The 22729-nt window shown below is 35.1% G+C and overlaps 2 protein-coding genes and 1 pseudogene across 2 annotated transcripts; 2 read left to right on the top strand and 1 right to left on the bottom strand.

Annotated features, from left to right (window-relative positions):
* Positions 1-4269: 4269 nt before the first annotated feature.
* Positions 4270-5877, top strand: LOC112742305 (protein FAR1-RELATED SEQUENCE 5-like). The gene is made up of 3 exons (XM_025791541.1): positions 4270-4335; positions 5012-5688; positions 5772-5877. The coding sequence occupies exons 1-3, from the start codon at positions 4270-4272 to the stop codon at positions 5875-5877; spliced, it is 849 nt and encodes a 282-aa protein (XP_025647326.1).
* A 7438-nt stretch (positions 5878-13315) lies between these two features.
* Positions 13316-15005, top strand: LOC112742304 (potassium transporter 5-like; annotated as a pseudogene).
* Positions 15006-18603: 3598 nt separating this feature from the next.
* LOC112742303 (uncharacterized) lies at positions 18604-22039 on the bottom strand. Its single transcript, XM_025791539.1, has 2 exons — positions 21798-22039; positions 18604-20266 (listed from the first exon to the last, which is right to left on the bottom strand). The coding sequence occupies exons 1-2, from the start codon at positions 22037-22039 to the stop codon at positions 18604-18606; spliced, it is 1905 nt and encodes a 634-aa protein (XP_025647324.1).
* Positions 22040-22729: the final 690 nt, after the last annotated feature.

The following is a 22729-nucleotide window of genomic DNA, read 5'->3' as shown; positions in this document are numbered from 1 at the left end:
ATTCATCAACCAAAACTTCAAGAAATCAAAATTGCATATGTTAACAAAATTACTAGACCCATAAGAACATAAGAGTAAATGTGATATAATTAAAGAGAAACTAAAGAGTACTTACAAAAAGAGATTAGTAAAATCAAAGACCAAAATTAGAACTATAAAATGCTACAATGAAAATTAAGTAAACCCTAAGAGAGAATTGAAAGAAAACTATCTATACTACTCCTACTCCTAATTATGTTTTCTATGCTAAAAGTGAGCTCTCCAAGTAACTCCCTTGATGTATGTTCATTTTCCTTTGTCCTATTGATTTGGTGAAACAAACAATCAAATTTTCAATCAAGCATATGGACATATAGGGCTAAACAAAGAAATAATTCAATGCAATCAAAATCCAAAAAGAATTTATTCAAGTCTCAAAAATGAAGCAACTTGCAAGAATGCCTAATAAGAAGTGTGGAAACATAGAATTAAGTAATCGAACCCTCACCGGATGTATATACACTCTAACTCTTAACTGGATGATCCAAATAATTGAAGATATGTTCTTTGGGTGCCGTATAATTACGTACCATTTTTAATCACTACAAATTAATAATTTTCTTCCTCCAAACAACCCTAACTCCTAACTCTCTTCTTCAGCCTCTCAACTTCTCCTTTCATGGTAAAATTGTTAAACATTCAACAACAACACTTATGCATGAAAATGGTTCCCAGAAGCTTAATTTATAGAGCTTCTTTGAGCATCGTCGGTTACCGAGGTGGGGGCTGTCCCCTGCATGTATACCACCTACAACACGCCCCCTGTGTTGCTCCAGGCTCTTCGGAAACAAGCGAAGACCTTGTTATGATGCCAGGATTCAGAGGCAATACGCCCGCTGCGTGTTGCCAGGGCTGTGCCACCCGTCACTGCAAGCCACCTCACCACGCCCCCCAGCGTGTTGAAACTGACACCTATAATACAGAAAAATACCTCCCTTTCCAATATTGAGCCAATACACCAATCTAGTTTCCATAAAAAATAATTTGTGACACAATAACTAAGACAATAAAAAAAATTCCTAAAAAAACAAATTAGGTTGATTAGGTAGTAAGTTCACTTGTCCTTTTAATTATATATTAGAAATTCAAATCATACCTTGTGTATGAGTTTATTTATTGACCAATAACAAATCTTTAAATAAAAAAAAGTATTGGGGACTAAGTTATTGTCTGCCAAATTTTGACAACAATAATTAATTATTATTTTTTATTAAAAATATTACATTTAAAAATATATTGATCATCATTAATTACAAATTTCAAACATAAGGATTTATACAATGCGGCACATTAACGACGTCTGATTCAACCTTAAAACCGTGATCGCATCCTCACCCGTCTCTAGGTCCTCTTGCAATCGTGGTAGTTGCGCTATCACTGTGTCGCCGCGGAGACCAATCAAACGTGAAGGGCTACTTCCCGAACCCGTTTATGATACAACCCTTTCCATTAAAGAGAAATTCATCCTACATACGGATATCGCACCCCAACCCCACCGTAGTTGTCGTCGTCGTCGTGCATGCCCCTCTCATGGAGCCATAGTGTTTCACCTTCATAGGAGCAAGGTGTAGTTGTTCCCGCTAAAGTCGAGGTGAGAGTGTTGCGTCGATGGATCCATCAATTTGTGAAGAAGGATCATATGACACTTCATATGATGTGCGTAATTATTCTAAGTCCACCGAAGTCAATGTCCGGTGTTTGAGTGAAGATGATACTCAATATGTAGAGAAGGTAAGTTGTGTGTTAGTAGCATAGTTGTAAGAACCGGACCCATAACCAGTTCGGTTGATGAATATGACTGGACAAGGAACGGAACCGTTATGAATCGGTCAGTTCTGATGAAAATCGGAGAACCGGCGATTTTTATTCAACCGGCTAGTTTGGAAGTTTTTTTTTAATTCACTTGCAAAAACGATGTCATTTTGGTTTAAAAAAAAGAAAGAGAGACTCGAATAACCCCCCAACCCCAATCCCTGTTTCCCCAACCCTAATCTCCTAACCAGTAACCACAACGGCTAACCCACCCCCTCACCTCCTTACCTCACTCTGTCACTCACCGCGCCACCGCTGCCCGCCGTCGTCTTCTTTGTCTCACCTTAGAAGACCTCACCGTGACACCCATTCTAAAGTCTCAAGGAACAGAACAGAACCGCGGCCCCGCTTCGTCTCAATCTCACCTTCGTCCCTGTCTCTCATATTTTTCGTCGCCATCACCGCGCTGTCGTCTTCGTCCTCTGTTCTGTCAAACAAGTTAGTTGAATATATTGTTCTCCTCTATTTTGCTCTATTTTTCTAATGCTTATTGAATGTGCTTGTTGAAAACTTGAAATTATGAAGCTGTTATGAATAATATTGTTATGTTGTTCTGTTCTGTTATGAAAATTTGAAATTTCTAGGATGATTATGTGAAATTTCTGTTGTTGAAATAGCTGCTTGTTGAATATACTTGTTCAAAACTTGAAATTATGAAGATATTATGAATAATGTTGTTATATTGTTCTATTCTGTTATGAAAACTTGAAATTTCTGGGATGAATAGGTGAAATTTCTGTTGTTGAAATAGCTGCTTGTTAAAATAGGTGATGTTGAAGTAATTGTTTAGTATGAAACTATGAATTTGCTTGTTCTGTGAATTTAAGATTGTTGTCTTGCTTAATAGGGAATAGGAAATACAGAATTTAGGGTTGCTGTTGTTTTATACTTTTGCTACTCCATATTGTTTTAGAATGGCTTCCGCGAATACACCATCAGAAATACCATCTTTGCAAGAACAAGGATCAACTTCTGATGCATCAATTAGAACCCAAAAAAACAATAATAGAGCAAAAACCTGATACTGCATGGGGTCATTGTAAACAAGTTGTGGAATTTGGAAAAACTATTCTGTTATGCATATATTGTGAGAAGCTTATTAGGGGTGGAGGAATTCATCGGTTTAAGCTTCATTTGGCTGGAAAAGGAGGAGATATTGAGTCATGTCGAAAGGTGCCAGCTACAGTGAGACATCAATTCCATCAAAGCATTAAAGAGCTTCGAAGTAAGAAAAGAAAAACTCAAGAACAATATGCATAAAGTTATAATGCTTGTGATGAAGTTAAAAGAGAATTTGACGAGATCAAACATAATGAGATGCAACAACAACAAAAATCCAGAGTTCCAGCACCTAGCTATAGAAAAGGAAAACAAGTCAAAGGATTACAATCCTATTTTATGTTAAGATCAATGGGGGGAATCTTATGGTTGTGGAGCGCCAAATTTGCAAAAGTTGGCGATTTGTATTTTAAGCCAAACTTGTAGTTCTTCAGGTTGTGAGCGTAACTGGAGTATTTTTGAACACATTCACTCAAAGAAGAGGAATCAGTTAGAGTGTTAAAAACTTAATGATCTTGTTTATGTTCATTACAAATTAAGGTTACAATAAAGGTACTTTTTTTTATTATTTTAAGTTGAAAGCATTATTTTAAAATTTTAATCATCACAAGAGTGACGAAGTATATTGATAACATAGGAAGCAAATGAGAAAGCAAGTTTATGATCCAATTTGTCTTGATGCATTTGAGGATCATTCGAAATGGATATTGGAAGATTCACCACCATTTTTAACTCTTGAAGAAGTTAATGCTTTACGAAATGATCTTACAAATATGTCTCTTCAATCACCTTTAGATGATTTAGGTATGCTTTTATTTATTTATAAATTATGATCAACTATAATTTTGGTATACTTTATAACATGTTTTATATTATTTTTTATCTTGATTTGTGAAGCATTATCTATAATGCTAGATCAATTGGATTTGAAAGATGATCGGGATGATGATGGAGCTAATAATTCTATGGAAAATGCAAATCAAAATGAAACCAATCAGGATGTAGCTCCACATTTGTCAGATGAAGAACGATTTCCCGACTTCGAAATCACTCCTTGGATATAGTTTATGAGTTGTTATCCTTATTGTGTCTAATTAAGATACTATTGTAATTGTACTAACTAATTTTATGTCTATCTTTGTATTAGTTATCTTTAGACTTTGAAACTTGGTTGTTTTTAAAATGTTGGTGAAGAACTGAAGATATGTATTTTGAATTTTTTAAGTTTATGACTATTTTTAGTATTTCATATTTTTTATTTACGTAGAACCGATTTTACCGGTTCAACCAGAAATTTATCGGTTGAACCAGTAAACTAGTAACTTGACTGGTTTGATCACTGATTCGGTTCTTACAACTATGGTTAGTAGTATAATTGGTGTGGATCTACTCTATGATAGCCTGATGGGACAAGTTGGATCTATGGTATATTTTTTTGTCTTTTTGTGTTCACCAAGTTACATGTTTCTTTGCAATTTTGTTTATAATTTTTTTGGGTATTAACAAGGATGCTCTTATTTAAAATTATTGTGCTTTTGTTTGTTTAAGTATAATTGTTGTGAATATATTTTTATGCTAGTACGATGCTACAATTTTGACATATAATGTATTTTTTTAATCTTTTTGTTCACCATGTTGCATTTCTTTTGCAACTTTGTTTAAATTTTTATTTTGTAGGCATTAACATGGATATTCTTGTTTGAAATTATTGTAGTTTTTTTTATACATTGGTGTTATTAATGAATAACTGGATGTTGGAAGAGTTTTTTTTGGTGTTGAATAGTGGATGCTTATCTCTTTTTGTAATATGTTTTTGGTTTGATCCGCTCAGCTGTATTAGGGTGTTTTTAATTTCAGGAAAAAAAATCTGTAGATATTATTGAGTTGAAGGATGATGATACGGAATTAAGTCATAAGGTGCGAATGTTATTGGAGACTACTTTATTGTTGTCATAATAATAACAAGTTATTGGAGACTAATTTTTTAAGTGTGTTCGGCAGTGAATGTTATTTTCTCTGAATGTATTTGTAGTTATCGGATCACACTGGAATTCAACTAGAAAAAATATCATACGTAGAATTACGATTTATTTTGTTGCAGTGGGCACAAGAATTCTATTCTAATTATGCAAAGAAAGTTAGGTTCATCACTAAGATTAGGAACACCAATTTTGACAAGACAAAAAATGAATTAAGGATATCCATTAACCTATCGATACATTATAATCGTGAAGGTTATCGGGAGTCTCGAGTGAAGACAGTATCTCGGGTAAAGAAAATAACAACCGCAAGATGCAGAGCAATGATGTACGTGATGTTTGATAGGCAGAAGGTTAATTGGATGGTGTCAAAATTAGAATTGAAGCATACTCATCCGTGTTTTTCTAAGCAATCTGTCCATTACCATGAACACATAGAACTAACCATGCATGCCAAGTGTGTGATTGAGGACAACGATGAAGTTGGTATACTGCTTAACAAGATGTATCTCGCACTGGCGAATGAAGTTGGTGGGTCGTCGAATTTGAGTTACTCAAAAAAGGATGTGAGGAATTACATTACAAGTAATCTGCGTTGTGCTGAAGAAAACGCTGATGTTAAGGAAATGTTGAGCTATTTCTTGCGAATGAAAGATATCAACCCAAATTTATTTTATGTAGTAGATATCGACGCAGCTAACAAGTTTAGGAGTACGCTCTGGGTAGATGCAAGGTGTAGGGCATCCTACAAATATTATGGAGATGTGGTGTCGTTTGATACAACATATAGTAGAAACAAGTATGTGTGTGTTTGTGTTTCTATTGAAAGGTTTCTTGTTTGACATTATCGCGAGTTCTTACTTGTGGCTATTTTTATTGCAGGCATGGACTACTGTTTACATCTTTTGTTGGTGTCAACCATCAGGGGAAGTCCACTCTGCTTGGATGTGCTTTGTTGGGAAATGAGAAAATACGTAGCTTTGAGTAGGTCTTTACGTAATGGCTGAAGTGCATGAGAACTGCCCTATAGGCCATCATCATGGACTAGTGCAAGTCCATGTTTGGTGCTATTAGGAATGTCCTTCCAAATACTTGTCACCGATGGTACATATAGCACATATTGAAGAAGATACCAGATAAACTCAGAGGATATGCTCGGTACATAGAAATACATGCTAAAATGACTGGCACTGTATGGAATGCCCGGTCTATGGAATCTTTCGAGAAGGATTAGGCTGGATTCGTTACTGAATTTAACCTAAAGCACAACAGATGGCTATTAGGTATGTTTCTTTTGGAGAGTATATTCCTTGTGAAGCTTTTTTTTTAGTATATTGGATTTTAGGTACTGTTCTCATCGGATGATTTATAACTTGTTTGGATGCTTTATGGGATGTCTCTGTTTGAAGGTTGATGGGTGTTTGGTTTACTAAGTCTGTAGATATGTGTGGTAATGTAGCTAAGTGTTCATGATGGTGGTTTTTGCATTTTTGTTTTTGTAGACCTTTTTGATGATCGACAAATGTGGGTTCCAATCTTTTTCTGAGATGAATTTTAGGCTGGAATAAGGAGCAAAAAGAACTAGAGGACGATGATATAGACTCTAAAGGAGTTGTCCCCTGCTCATCCAGCTCTACAATTGAAAGACAATTTCAACACGAGTACACAAGCTAAATGTTTAGGAAAGTACAACAGAAAATCAAGAAAAAAGGTGATGGTTTAATCTGCAGTGTAACTCAAGAGGGTAATTCGTTCCGTGTGAACGTGGACGAGCAAAACCAACTTTATGGGGAGTTTAGATACTGCACTAACGGTGTCGTGTTTAACCCATTGCCACACAAGGTTCGGTACGAGTGCAACATGTTTGAATCAAGAGATATTCTTTGTTGCTATTGTCTTGCTGTGTTTTCATATTACAAAGTAGACAGAGTACATTTTACTATGTTCTCCTTCGATGGAGTAAGAATGTGCAGCACAAACACACTTACATCAAGAGCAGTCATGATGAGAATCGATCGGATGAAAGCCACAACTTATTTAGAGGATTGCATTCACACTTCTATAATGTTACCCAGGATTTCGTGACCTGTGACGAAAAAGCGGCCATGTTACATTCAGCTCTTGACAATGTGAGGGCCAAGTTAGTTGATTATCGTGCAATTTTGGGGTCCAAAAGTGTTGCAACTACACAGAATAGCATAGCGACACAGTATGAGTCCACTCTTGGTGCAGATAACATTCGAGGTCTTTCAAAGGTGGCAACCAAGGGTCGGCCGAGATTGAAGAGCCTTGGATCTAAACTGGATAGCTTGATCAATAAATTTATGCAAAGAAAGATGAAAAATATACCTCTGGTGTGTGTTTACCATTTGTTTAATTTCGAACCCTTTGTTGAGGTGACTTTATGGATATAGTTGAATCATTTTTTTGTGCGTGGTACTTTTTTCTAGGAGAATGATATAGTAGTCATTCGAAATGTAGCGGTCGGTTCTGTTATTAGAGCGAATGAATCGCAAGAATATGCCGGATTCATGTTTTTGTTAAATACTCGTTTAGAAATAGTTAGAAGAATTTTGATTATGGATTTGTAAGGAGATTTTTTTGTATTTGGATTTTTTCCCCTTCTCTTTAACAAAATATTGAGGTATATAGTTTAATAAACAATTTTCAATTGAGGATATATGATTATTTTTTAGTGCGATTCACTGATATGATTATACTGTTATAAGATTTCTAAGTTTTAGTTAGCTCACCAAATTATCATGATTTTTATGTGATTTTAATGTGGAGCACACACCATAGTAGGTTCTTTAACTTAGATAGTGTCTCATTTTTGTAAGGTTATGTTCACAAGTAAATTTGACTAAGGCTTATTTGAGACTCCAACAAGTCTCGATTGTAACTTCGATTCTAAGAAAATGAAAAACACAACAAAAAAAGACACCTCTATCATAAGACACATCCATAGATAGACAAACCCATATAAGAAACGTTAATAAAGACACCTCCATTGGAAGACACACCCAAAGCTAAACACATACACAAAAAACATGAACAGAAAAGATACCTCCATCGGAAGACACGTCCATGGATACACGAATCCACAAAAGAGATGTTGAAAAAAAAAGACACCTTCTAAAAGACACGATATAGACACATCTGAATTAGACACGACCAAAATAGATATCTCCGTCAGAAGACACATCCATAGTTAGACAAATCCACAAAAGACACATTGGCGAAAGATCTCCAACAGAAGACATATCCATATATAGACACCTCCAAAGAAGACGCGACCAAAATAGATACGTCACTCATAAGACACATCCATAGATACACAAATTCACAAGAGACACATTGGCAAAAGACACCTACAACAGAAGACACATCTATATATAGATACCTCTGAAGAAGACACGACCAAAGCAGACACCTCTATTAGAACTAGACACATCTAGCAATAACACTTCTAAAATGTTAACATATTTAGCCTGTGCAAATATTTACACATTAAAATGGAGCAAGTGTTTAGCTTGTGCAAAATAAGACAAACCAATGTCCCAAGAGAGGATTCACATCCACAATAGACACATTCTCCGTTAATTAACCAACAAAATTGAACAAGGTTCTCAAAATAAATACTCGCTAATAACAACATAAGAATCCAAAAGAAACAGTCAATATGTGTAACATAAGAAAAATATCAAGTTGCAACAAAATATAGCTCAGCATGTGAGGGTATCTCTGGACAAGGTAAACAAGAATGTTCTATGCATCTTTTTTCTTCCCAAGTTTAGGACCTTTGATGGTCTATTTTTTCGACAATCATTCAGCTCGCCGAAGCATGCTCGGTGTTCTAACCTCTTTACGTTTGTTACTTGGATGGTTGTGGCGCACAACAGGTTGAAGACGTTGGTCAAAGGCATCTAGTGCTTCTTTAATGACTGAATTAGTATGATCCAGAATATGATATCAAGCATTATTTTCTTCCTATATAACTTGATGGTGCCCTGCATGTAAAAATCAATGTTGTATGACGGCATTTAGTAATGGGCAGTCGTGTTGTTTAGATAATTAACTATTCAACAATAGGATTTAGAAGCTGACATAATCCCATTCATTCAGTTTACTGTCTTCGGTCCAGTATTCCATGAATTTATGGTGTATACACCATAATCAAAACTAGGTGAATGAAAACAATGGACTGTATTAGAAGAATAGGTATAGATCTCAAGTAAACTTACAAATTAAGATATTGTTAGATTTTAAAGGGAACTCACCCGTTTGGTTGTATTAGGATAGAGGTGTATGTACAAGGCAAGCCTCTTTGAGTGGGCTTATACGTCGGGATAGCCACTTTAGCTATGTCTTTAATGAGCCTATCCTGAAACGCATTTAAAATTTAAATGTAATATAATAATACAGGTTAAATAGATTAACAAAGTCATGCGATCTTTTTATACCGCATATGCATCTATCCTCATCTGTGATGTATCATGTGGTTTACTGTGTAAACTATCCAGTACAAAAAGCATTTTTTCATAGACATGGAATGCATACACCCACCAGTAATGGGACATACATATGGAAAAAATCACTGCAATAATATATACTTGTAACTAGGCAGATTACGTACATGGATAAACAAAAACACATCTTGGTTGTTCATTTGCATCAATGTAAGTACCATGTCATATGGCAAATAGACTTATCCAGCTTCTCTTTGAAACTATTGTCTTGTCAAAATACTTGGTGTTAGTACCGAAGTGTTTATCCAAATCCGCATACACGGGAGTTGGCCCGTCCTTAAAGTCCTTCAGATTTTTTCAAACCTTGACCATTTCTTGTCAAAAGAAGACTTTGTAAGTGTTGCTAACCTACAATATACATAAAAGATTGATATAAAAGTATCTTTACCAGTATCACCGAACACACACAATAAAAGTGACGTGTGAATCTTTTTTACCCTGAGTCGTTGAACGCGCAACATATCCAGTGCACAACCTACATCATCTGCTTTTAAAATATAAATGTCGCCAAAATATGCGATCAAAGCAAACTGAAGTAACATGATTTTGGGTTACATACATTGCTATAAGCCAATGACGAGGTTTCAACGTGCACAAGTCCTCCCTTACTAGGACTACGTGTGGTCTGACGTCATACGATGCCACTATCTGCTGGCTATCAAGAGGCATGTCCACAATCCACCCTCTGATTCCTTGCTCATGCCACTCAGTGAGTTTCCGCCCCCGAAGTAACGGATGAACAGGGCGGGGGGGGGGGGAGAGGGGGATATTGTGGGTGTTTTTAACAACTGGGTCATCCCAAGTAAAAATGAGGGGTGCTATGGACTGGGGTGTACAGCGAACCTTTTATGATAATGGTTTGTATTAGATCCACACTAATGAGTTTCGAGTCGTAATACTGTTCGATATCTGCCTATAAATTTTCGCACTCTAGATTTCGTTGAGATAAGATGTAAGGATCACTGTTTCAAAAATAACTTTTGTGAGAGGGGCAACCATTATGCATTCGAAGGAGCCGATAGCAAATTACATGCATACTAGTCATAAAAAGTTTCTTAGCATTCACTTGCCTTTCAAATGCTCGAGAATATTCATCAAATCCTTAATACTGCACCAATGCTGTTGACAGAGTCTTGGGTTCAGAATCTTCCAGGTCGGATTGTTTCTTTGTTGTTTCTGTATGGATGGTTGTGCCGGTATGTTGAGGTGTTATTGTCCGATCTATTTTTCTAAGTCTCTTGCCAATGGGCTCGTTGTCATCATTATCCTCGTCGGATGCAACTGAAGATGCATCTGTGTGACTGAGCTGTTGCTAACTCCCCCTCTTATCAGATCCCTGAATTCGAAACACCAAACTAGTCATAAACAACAACCTTGAAGTGCTTTTAAATCACACAATCAATGCAAGATAAATTAATACAACATGTCATCAAGCAATTTAAAACATGGCATCCCGAGTAACTTTTTAAAGGCAAGTTGTACTGTTCTCATGTTTTAATTTTGAAACATGCAACTTAAAGATTTTTCAAATGGTAATGTCTACCCACTTTTGGTTTCTCTATTGTTTCTATCTGGCTTGTCGTGCCAGGTCCCCTTCCATCCTATGAAGTTGAGATGTTCTTGTCCGATCAATTTTTTTGCGTAGTCTCTTGGCAATGGGCTCGTTGTCGTTGTCATCGTCATCCTCGTCCGATGCAACTGAAGGTGCATCTGTGTGCACTGAGCCGTTGCAAACTCCACCCTTTTATCATATTCCTGAATTTAAAGCACCAAATTAATCATACACAACAACCACAAATTGCTTTTAAATCACACAACCAACACAAGATAGATTAATGCAACATTTCAATAAGCAATTGAAAAACATGACATCACCAGTAAGTTTATAAAGGTAAGTTGTACTGTTCTACTGTTTTAACTTTGAAACATGCAACTTAAAGATTCTTCAAATGGTAATGTTTACTCACTTTTGTGGACCCTATAGGTCTTTCTATCCGGTGTGAGCCTTCTCTTCGGGACTTGGGTTTGTCGTGACCTTACTTGCATGTCCTTCGACGAGCCCCCCATCGTTTCCGCTGGTGTTGATGCAATCCTGATTGGGATCAGCAACTAGTCAGAAGGCACATACAGCATAAGACATATCTAGGGAAGACACATCAATGTATGGTTGAAACAAAAGACACTACCGTTACCGACAAATCAGAATAATTCTTAATTGATAACACAACCATAAATGTTAGGTCCATGGAAGGGATCGTGCAATTAATTTCAAGAGAAATCGACATCCTCATTATAAATATCTTAGAGAAAAAAAACAGCAACGTAATAAAAAACAAAAAAGTTCTATGTGCTACAGGAATCTTTTAGTATCATTTCAGTGAATACCTCTGGTTGAACAGTTCATGCCATATCACTGAGCTCCGTGGAAGTCCATGCAGAAAGCTACGACTTTGATTTTTGACACTGCTCCAATTCACTATGCTTTTGTCTCTGAAAGTACAATACCTGGAGAAAGCACAAACACAAGTTAAGTGTTGGGATGCAAACGTTGAGTCTGATTAAGTGGCATTTTGTGTTAAAAAAAATTACCAGCAAAGCGAACATGCAACCCTCACAGGACTTATTGTTTTTACCTTGATACTTCTTGATCACCTGTTCTAACCACTTGAAAATATGAAAGGGCCAACGGAATCTCCCGGGATAAGAAACATCGAGTATTGTATTTATGTGCCACGGTGAGATGACGTGTTGCACTGTCGGACACAAGAACATCTTCAGGATGAGTAGGATGAAATGTCGTTTGAACTCTATCCTGTCATCTACGGAATCCATAGAATAGTTGTTGATGAAATGCCGAAGTTGTATGGTTTTCATCCGGTGAAATTTTTCTTACTACAATATGAGCAGCATTCCCGTGGCCGAAAATTGAGAAGTCGTCCACTACAGCATGCAGGTTGTAAGACCCAGAGCTTTTGGAAAATCTTATTATGAGTCACTTTAATTTATTTATTCATTAAAGGCTTTAATTTCAGAAATTATTTTATTTAAGCTAATTAGATCAAGTTTTGATAATTGAGTTAGAATTTTTATCTAATTCTACAATTATTGGATAATTTTTATATTTAAATTATAGAGTTTAGTAATTGTAAAATAATAAAAATTTTATATCATTTGATTTAAATAATTGAGTTTTTGGATTTTAATACTTTAATTTTTATGAATAAAGAAAATTAATTATATTATCTCTAATTCTTAGATTAGAATATTTATTAGAAAATAATTTATAAATTGATGAACAAATAGTATTTTTATACATAATTATTGTTGGATTAAAATTGATTTTCAATTACTATATTATCCCTATTTTTATTTGAAATTACCAAAAATTATATTTACCCTTTTTAATTCACAAACCCTAATTTTCACATAACAAAACCCTAACCCTAACATATTTTTCCCTCTCCCAGCCGCCACAACCCCTCCCATTTCTTCCAAAAACAAAGACACACACACACAACCATCCAAGGAGAGAGAAGAGAGATCGAGAAGGGAGATTAGGAAGAGAGGGAGGAGCCGCGCCATGCCGCTGCCCAGCCGTTGCCGCTGCCGCCGAACTGCCGTGCATGAGGACCCTATGTCGTCGCCGCCATTGTCGTCACAGAGGAAGAAACCCAGAGGAGAGAGAGATCGCGCGACGTTGAGGGAAGAAGACGCGAGCTAGTGACCTAGGGGAAGCTGCAATCGTTTGTGCCTCCCGCCGTCGCCAACTGCATCGCCACTGTCAGCCTCATCGCCGTAGTAGAGGTTCTCCAGGAGAGAAGAGACGATGCGACGGGAAAAAGGGGGAAACCACCTGCGATGCCACTGGAGCTCCTGTCACCGTCAGAAGTTACCGCCATGGCCGCCACCCTCCCAGCGGTTGCAGTGGTTGTTGCCTGTCGTGTATGGCCTCCGGGGAAGTTGCTATGGCCGCTGGAACCACTGCTGGAGCTGTGGTTACTCGGTTCTTGGTTCTTTCTTGGTATAGTAATTTGAAACTTTTAATTTGGTGAAAATGGGTTTCGAAAGAGATACAAGCTTTTCTGCCTGCGAAGTGTACATGCCACTCACTCAGTAAGACGAATAATGAGTTTAGAAAAAGATACATGCTTTTCTGCCTATAGGAATCTTAATTTTTCTATTTTCTTTGCAAAGATTCGGTACAGATAAAATAGGATTCTCATTTGTACCAATTATTTTAGTGTGGTTTTTACTGATAGGGGGAATTGGTCTCTATAATTTGTTCAAATATGATATCAGAGTGTTGCGTGCTTTCAATCCAAAATATATAGTTGATTACTTCAAACGCAACGATAAGCAAGGATGGCTATCACTTGGTGGAATGTTTCTATGCATAACAGGTCGGAATATAGCATATTTGCCTAAAGCGTTTTATTTTCATTATTAATCGGAAAATCAGCTCCGCTCCTAGTTTATTAATCTCCTTAATTAAGTTGTATTGTTCTTTAATTCTAATTAGTACTCATATAATCATAGGATCTGAGGCTATGTTTGCAGACTTGGGTCACTTTAATGTAAGAGCAATTCAAGTGAGTAAATAAACGTAAACTTGTGTTTGTGCATATATTTTCTCTATCTTATATTAAACTTGCTTTTTTTTTCTTTCTGATTTGGCGGGGAACTTTGCTAATATATTTACCTAGGTCATATAGCAACCTTTATTATGTCATCCAATCCATTCTAATTTTTAAGAGTTATATAAGAAGTAAGCTTACTAAATTATCGTTATTATTGACGCAGATCAGCTTCACTTTGATTACATGTCCTGCAATATTGTGTGCATATACTGGGCAAGCTGCATTTCTTCGAAAGTTCCCTGAAAAAGTGGGCAATACTTTCTATGAAAGTCTACCAAGTAAGTTGAGCAATCATAGGAAATTCAGTTACTGTAGTTATTATGATTAATTAGTAAAGTCCAATGTATTAATACATGCAGATCCCATATACTGGCCAACATTTGTCGTGGCTATTGGTGCTGCCATCATAGCAAGCCAAGCAATGATTTTAGGAGCATTTCCATCATATCACAGGCCCTGAGTCTAGGTTGTTTTCCACGATTTAAGGTTGTGCATACTTCCACTAAGCACGTGGGTTAGGTGTATATTCTTGAGATCAATTACATGTTCATGATTGGAAGCATTATTATGTGTGCTGCCTTCAAGACCACAGAAAAAATAAGTCAAGCATACGGGATTGCAATTATTGGGGATATGCTTATCACAACGTGGTTGGTTTCATTGATAATGGTAGTTATATGGAAGAAGAGCATATGGCAAGCTACTATCTTCTTATTGATATTCGACTGTATAGAGGCTATTTATTTCTCATCTTAGATAACAAAGTTCATGGAGGGAGGATATATTCCAATTGTGTCTCTTTGTTCTTGACGATGATCATGGGAATCTGGCATTACGTGCACAAAGAGAGGTACATGTTCGAGCTTAGAAATAAGGTTCGCAGTGAGTATATAGGGAAATTGGCCATGGATAGGGACATAAGAAGAGTTCCTGGGGTGGGGCTTCTCTAATCTGAGCTTGTGCAGGGGATTTCTCCGATATTCCCCCATCTCATAGCTGTATGTCATCCATCCATTCAGTCCTTGTCTTTGTTTCTATCAAGGTCATCCCTATCAGCTAAGTTTCCTTAGAGGAGATGTTTCTATTTTGCCATTTGGAGCCCAGAGATTACCGAATGTTCCATTGTGTGGTTAGATGCGGTTACAAAGATAAACTCGAGGATGCTCTCGTGTTTGAATCATAGTTAATACAAAATCTCAAGGCCTTCATTCACCTAGATGAACCTGAGGTCAACTTCATCGACATGGCAACGCAAAGGAGTGTGATGCATATGCTTGGCGAAGCAGAGGTGGTAGCTCAACTAAATTCACCGTTCCTCAATAAGATAGTTGTCAACTATGCTTACACTTTCTTAAGAAAGAACTTTCTCCAAGGAAACCAATTGATGGCTATCCCGCGTAAGAGACTTCTCAAGATTGGAATGACATATGAAATATAATTCATCATCAACGATCATTTCATTTTCCCCTTACTCTTGCTCTATTACATTTCTACATGCATCAAATTTATTTGTACTTAGTTTTTTTGGTCATTTATTTATTGTATTTTCATGTAACCAAACAAATACTCAAGTAAGTATCAAATAATAAGACCATCTCCAGTTGAAAACTCATCTCAGCCCTTATTTATGACCCACTTATCATAAGAAATAACTTCATACCAGCTTTTGCATCATAAACAATAAATAAGAACTCAAAATATTTTTCTCTTTTCTATTAGAAAGAACTAAGTTTAGTTACTATTGTGTCTCACTTAATTAATTAATTAAAATAATTAAAATTAATGTAGTTATTTATTTTTTATAATAATACTATTAAAATTTATAAATTAAAAACTAATTCAGTATTATGAAAATAGTAATATTTGAAAAAAAATTAATTACTTAATAAATAACAATAATACATAATATATAATTCGAGTTTAAACTAATTTGCAAAATTACTTAATATAAAGAAAAACATAATTAAACTCTATAGTTGCCGACGCGCATTATGAAATTGTCATATGTGTTCAATCAAGTCCCCTTTCAGTTCTCAATGCAAATGCCTATTTTGAAGTTGGACATTTTTTTGGAGAAATTGATGGTATAGTGCAAATTCTTTTTTCCCATATGAGGTTTTGATAAGCCATTTTTGACATTGTGATACTCTAGATCTTGAGCAACATTTCCTGCATGAGTGTCTCTTTCATCCTCAACAATCATATTATGCAATATAATATAAGCTCTCATTATATTTGCAAGCTTCTTCTTTTTCCAAAAGTGTACTGGCGTACAATTGCAAAGTGAAGAGTATATAAGATAAGAAACCCATTAACTTGACATCTTAATATTTTAACTTAGATGTAATGTCTTCGCATCTTATGTTCTTGCACTTGGTTCCTCTCCGTTGATATCTTCTGATCTTATGTAGTTCAATTTTAGACATGTTTGATTTTCATAAAATTATTAACAAAATTTTTGGGTTTTATTTTATAAATAAATATAAAAATATTTTTATTTTTAGCAGATACCAATTTTCTAGAGAATAAGGTTGGGACCTTGGGATGATCGGTCCATCCTACTCCTACTCGCTAAATTGAGCGACATAAAAATTGGTGGTTAGGGCAAGGATAATCTCCTTACACTCCTCATCCAACTCCTTCCGCATAAAAAATAAAAATAAAAAGTCTTAAATATGATCAATAGTCTATTTATAATTATGTCAATGCTTATGTGTGAGAGTATATAAAATAAATGAATAACATTGTTTCTCATTTAATTTAGTAAGTAAATTATCCTTCATGAATTTATTATTATACTTACAATATCAAACATACGACTAAATTTAAAAAAAATGGGTATATAAGAGAATGAAAGAATTTAATATGTGAGAATAAACTTTAATTTAGTTCAGTGAAGAGAAGTTTATCATAGTGTGTATACATATCTTTGATAATCATTGTTCTCTAAATAGGTTGGTACCAGTATGTTTAGAATAAGAATTTTTCATGTTATTGTTAGTTCTAATTTAGACTGATCCAAAGGTAAACGAATTAGAAATCGCTATTCAAAAATTGTTGCTCTACATAAAAATCAAAATTTTATTTTCTCTCACCTTTGTAGTTGTTCTCTTTTTTGGTGAAAACATAGAGAAATGAAAAGTATATAAGATGAGAGACCCATTAACTTGACACCTTAGGATTTTGAATTGAATATGGTGTTTTTTCATCTTAAGTTCCTGCACTTGGTTTTTCCCCGAAATCTCTCCAGTGGTCCAGAGCTCTCCACGGTGGCCCAATAAATGGTATCAGGACCGATGGTTAATTGGTCTAATGGTTAAGGAGTATTTAAAATGTGGGATGAATGCTCAAATATGGTAAACAACATATAAGAGAGGGAGTTGATGTGCTCACTGTGGTGGCTCACATTTGAAGGAGAGATTGTTATGGTTGCAAGTATGAGGAATGATTTAGTCCCACATTCAAAAAAACATAGAGAAGTGAAGAGTATATAAGATAAAGAGCCTATTAACTTGATACCTTATGATATTGAGTTAAATGTAGTGTCTTCTCATCTTATGTTCTTGCACTTAATTCCTCTCTGAAGTCTGTCTGGTAGTCTAAAGTTTTTCACGGTTGTCCAACATGTAGTATCAGAGAAGATGGTTATTCGGTCTGGTGATGAAACATCAAAAATCTTCCCGACAAGGGCGATCCGAGTGGCATTTTTCACATTCAAAAAAACTTAGAGAAGTGAAGAACAATTTTATATTTTTTGTGGTGTCTTCTCATTTTATTCTCATTTTATGTCGTTCAATTATAAACATGCTAGATTTTCATAAAATTATTAAGTGATTTTTTGGACTTTATTTTTTAAATAAATATTAAAATATTTTTATTTTTAGCAGAAACCATTTCTTAAAAAATAGGGTTGGGGTCAAGGAGATGATCTGCCCAGCCTACCCCTACTCGTCAAATTTATTGACATGAAAATTAGTAGTTTGGATAAGGATAATCTCCTTACACTCCTCATCCATCTCCTTCTTCACCAAAAAAAAATAAAAAGCCTTAAATATAATTAATAGTTTATTTATAATTAGGTCAATGCTTATGTGTAAGAATATATAAAATAAATGGATAATATTATTTTTTATTTAATTTAGTAAGTGGATTGTCCTTCATGAGTTTATTATTATACTTATAATATAAAAAATACGAATAAATTTTAAAAAAATTGGATACATAAATTATGACCTATCCATCAATATTTACACTATACTAATAATAAGCACATGGTGAGTTCAGAGCAGTGACGGATCCAGAAAATTTTATCCGTAGGGGCAAAATATATATAGTATAATAATAATTTATATAATTATACTATAGTATTATAAAATATAATTATTCCTCAAATTATTTAACTATCAAATTAAAATAATAAAATAATAATTTAAATAATAAATAATTTAAAATTTCATTCTTCTGGGTTTCATATTTTGAAAAGATTGAATAATCTTTTCATTGTCAATACAATCAAATGTCTCTCTTTCTATGTATGTCACTAAACAATCATTTTAAAAATTCATCTCCCATACGGTTGCGAAGCCGACTCTTTATGATGTTCATAGCAGAAAAGGTTCTTTCAACTGATGCAGTTGCTACAGGCAAAACTAAAGCTAACTTCAAAAGAAGAAACACTAATGGATAAACAATATTTTTTTGAGTCTCAACCAATTTCTGAGAAAGAGCACCAATCCCATTTAATTTTGAGAATTGATCATCAGAACGCACATCTAGTATGAAGTTCTCAAGTTGACTATCAAGTGCCAAAAGTTGAGTAGAAGAAAATTCTAATGGATAGAATTGAGCTAACTGGATTAACTTCTCCTTATCAAACGCAAGAAATGAGTGTCTTGGATTCAGACAAGCTATACAAAGAAGTAATTCAGTATTCACCTCTGTAAAATGATTGTTGAGTTCTTGAAGTTGTCTATCAACTACTTGATAGAATATCTCAACTTGAAAATGATACAAATTTGAGATCTTTTGAGCTTTGCGTCTTGATCTTCCTTGTGACACAAATATATCATCCATTTTTGGAACAGTAATATTATATTTTTCACAAAACAATGAGACTTCGTCAACTAAAAGAGACCAACCATCATCTCTTATAGTTTGCAACCGTTGCTTAGACACTTTAACCAATGCCATAGCATTTACAATGTCTTGATCATTCCTTTGTAACGCTTGAGATAATTCATTAGTAACTCCCAAGATATTTTTCATCAAGTACAAGTTGAAAATGAATTCAAAGGATTGAATGACATTCAATAAATGACATGCTTCAGCTCTTTGTTCTGAATTATTTCCATCTTCCTCAACATATTCAAGAACATTGACCACGGAAGGAAACAAAGAAATTAATCTAAGTATAGTTCCATAGTGTGAACCCCATCTAGTATCTCCAGCTCTTTTCAAAGTTATTTCTTGATTCAAACCACATCCACTAGCAGTTTCTCCACTTTGTAATGCTTCAATTGTCTTAGTCATCTGACTATCACGAAGCATATCTCTTCGTTTACACGAAGTTCCAACAACATTGCACAAATTGGTTAACAAATTGAAAAGCAAAGCAATTTCAACTTGTTTTTTTGCAACCGTTACAAGAGCTAACTGAAGTTGGTGAGCAAAGCAATGTACATAGAAAGCATAAGAATTTTCTTTCAATATCAAAGTTTTTAAACCATTAAATTCTCCTTGCATATTACTTGCACCATCATATCCTTGGCCACGTACTCTTGATAAACTTAAATTATATGTTTCTAATAATGACTCCAATGCTAATTTTAGAGATAAAGCATTAGTATTAGAAACATGAACAAGACCAAGAAAATGCTCCCTAACTTGCCCTTCTTTATTCACATACCTTAAACAAACTGACATTTGCTCCTTAATAGAAATGTCGCGGGCTTCATCAACCAAAACAGCAAACAATTCATCCCCAAGATCATTAACAATAACTTTTGTCGTTTCACTTGCAGCAGCTCTTACAATATCTTTTTGAATTGAGGGAGCTCTTAGTTTAAGATTCCCACGAGCATTTTTGAAAGCACGACCAATCTCTTCATTATGTTGCGCAAGAAAGTTTAGAAGTTCCAAAAAATTTTTTTGATTAACAGAATCATCTGTCTCATCATTACCACGAAAGGCCAATCCTTGTCGCAAAAGAAATCTAATACAATCAATTGTGGCTGTCAAATGAATTTGATAATTCTTTTTAGCTTGCTCAGATTATTTTTTAATAGCAGCACTAATGTGTTGTTTTGGTTTCATAAGTGCTTCACATTTTCTCCAAGCTTGATTATGAGCACTATCATGAATCCCAACATGAGTTTGTAATCTCTCCCCTTTTTTTCCAATTTGAAAAGCCATTGGTTACAAAAGCATCGCCACCTTCAGTCTCAGGTTTCATAAGATAACAACAAAGACAAAAAACAGCATCTTTTGATATACTATACTCTAACCAATTGCCATAATCATCAAACCAATTAGGATTAAATCTTCGAAAAGAAGAACCATAAGCAGTTTGTGGAAAATCATGATTCCTTGGTTGACAAGGACCTTTTTTGCAAATATGCAAATCTAACTTTGTCTCTGTCATTCGGATGATAACTTGAAATCTTTGGTCGTTGTCCTGGATCTGCTATGAGACTCTCTACTTCGAATTCTAAAAATCTCCTCTTGTTAGAAGAAGTCGATGAATTGTTTTGGGATCTAATCTCCAATGATGAAGTTCTTTTGAAATATTTCTCCATTACTAATAGAATAAAATTATAAACCTAAATTAATTCACAATTCTATACAAATTGAGAAGTTCAGTATAAAATTATAAATATATTGAGAGTTTATACTGATAATATATTCTTACATGATGAATTGCTTAATATATTCATATAAAAGATACATTAAAATAAGAATATAAAACTATATAGCTTTAAAAGATAAATCATTTTCCTCAGCATATTATAAATACATCATCAATTCATCATAATTGAATACCACAAAAGTACAATGAAAAAAGATATTCAAATGGGATATTACATATAACACAAGTTAAAGGAAATTAAAACGCAAGTCCATAATTTGCATTAATTATCCTAATAGAGATTTGAAAGTACAAATTCTTGTTTCTTTGCCAGTAGCCAATTGTAGATGGCAGAGCTTTGATGTGTAGAGTTCATGCTTTGGAAGCTAGGAATGAATGATCAGAAAGTACTTTAAAGTGCTTGCTATAGAAACTGAAAGCTATGTACTGTAAGCTTCTAAATCATTATCCCTTCTAACATTCATATCATAATCCCCTGATTCCCCTCTCATTCTTATTCATATCATAGGTCCCTAGATCTGCGTTTCTTTATTTTCGAAATAATTCTTCTACTATAGGAAAATGTCAAGCCAATTACATCAGAACACAATTACATCAGAACAATTCTTCTATCAGAACACAATTACATCATAACTCCATTAAAATTCTATCAGAACACAATTGTTAATTAACAAAGTAACCAACAATTATATTAGAACTCTATCAGTCTATCAGAACACAATTACATGATTTACATCAGAATAAATTCAATCACATCAAAACAAATTAATCAACTATATCAAATTGAATGAATTAATGAACTATATCAAATTAATGAACTATATCAACTTAATAACAATGCAGCAAATGAGAATAAAAACTGAATGAAGCAGGGTACCCAACGGCAGAACCAGCGGCACCCAGGACCCAGGCACCCAGCGACAGAACCAGCGGCAGAACCAGCGGCACAGCGGCACCCAGCGGCAGAACCAGCGACACCCCACACACCCTGAGTCCCTGAACTGCTGAAGACAGAACCAGATCTACACGCCGAAGGAACGGGAAGACAGAACCAGACGATGATTTAAGGCTTGTAGCTGTGAAGACCGAGGAAGAAGAAGAAGAAGAAGAATACCTCATCATACACCAGACGCTGAAGGAACGCAGCGCCAGAACCAGACGCGGGCACGCTGCGATGCAACGAGAAACCGACGGAGCCGACGCGGGAGAAAGACTGAACAGAGTGGGCGAGTGGCGGTAGACGACACGACAGTAACTGAGGGCTGGAGTCTGGAAGCGGTCAAGCGGAGGTTGGAGGCTGGAGCAGAAGAACAAAATTGAAAAAGGGAAGGAGAAGGGTTAGCTGATTAGGGATTAGGAGGGTGGACAGTGGGGTCAAAATGAATTTGATGGTGGGGACAAATTAGACAATTCACTAAGAACTACTAATTAATTTTTCCAAATTCACTGGGGGCAGTTGCCCCCACTGAGTGTTGAGTAAATCCGTCCCTGGTTCAGAGCATGCTGATTCTATATGAGTGAAGGAAAGCATCTAGTATGTGAAAATAAACTTTAATTTAATTCAGTAAAGCGAAGTTTATCATAGTGTACATACATGTCTTTGATAACTATTGATCTTTAAATAGGTTGGTACTAGTGTTATTAGAATAAGAATTTTACATGCTATTGTTAGTTCTAATTCAGACCGAACCAACGGTAAACGAATTAGAAATCACTGTTCAAAGATTGTTGCTCTGCATAAAAATGAGAATTTTATTTTCTCTCTTCTCTCTCACTTTTGTAGATGTTCTCTCTTTTAGAGAAAACATT

Source organism: Arachis hypogaea, chromosome 14 (assembly GCF_003086295.3).
Source record: "Arachis hypogaea cultivar Tifrunner chromosome 14, arahy.Tifrunner.gnm2.J5K5, whole genome shotgun sequence".
Lineage (NCBI taxonomy): Eukaryota > Viridiplantae > Streptophyta > Magnoliopsida > Fabales > Fabaceae > Arachis > Arachis hypogaea.
Note: the sequence above shows the minus strand (reverse complement) of the source record. Positions and strands in the feature narration are given on the sequence as shown.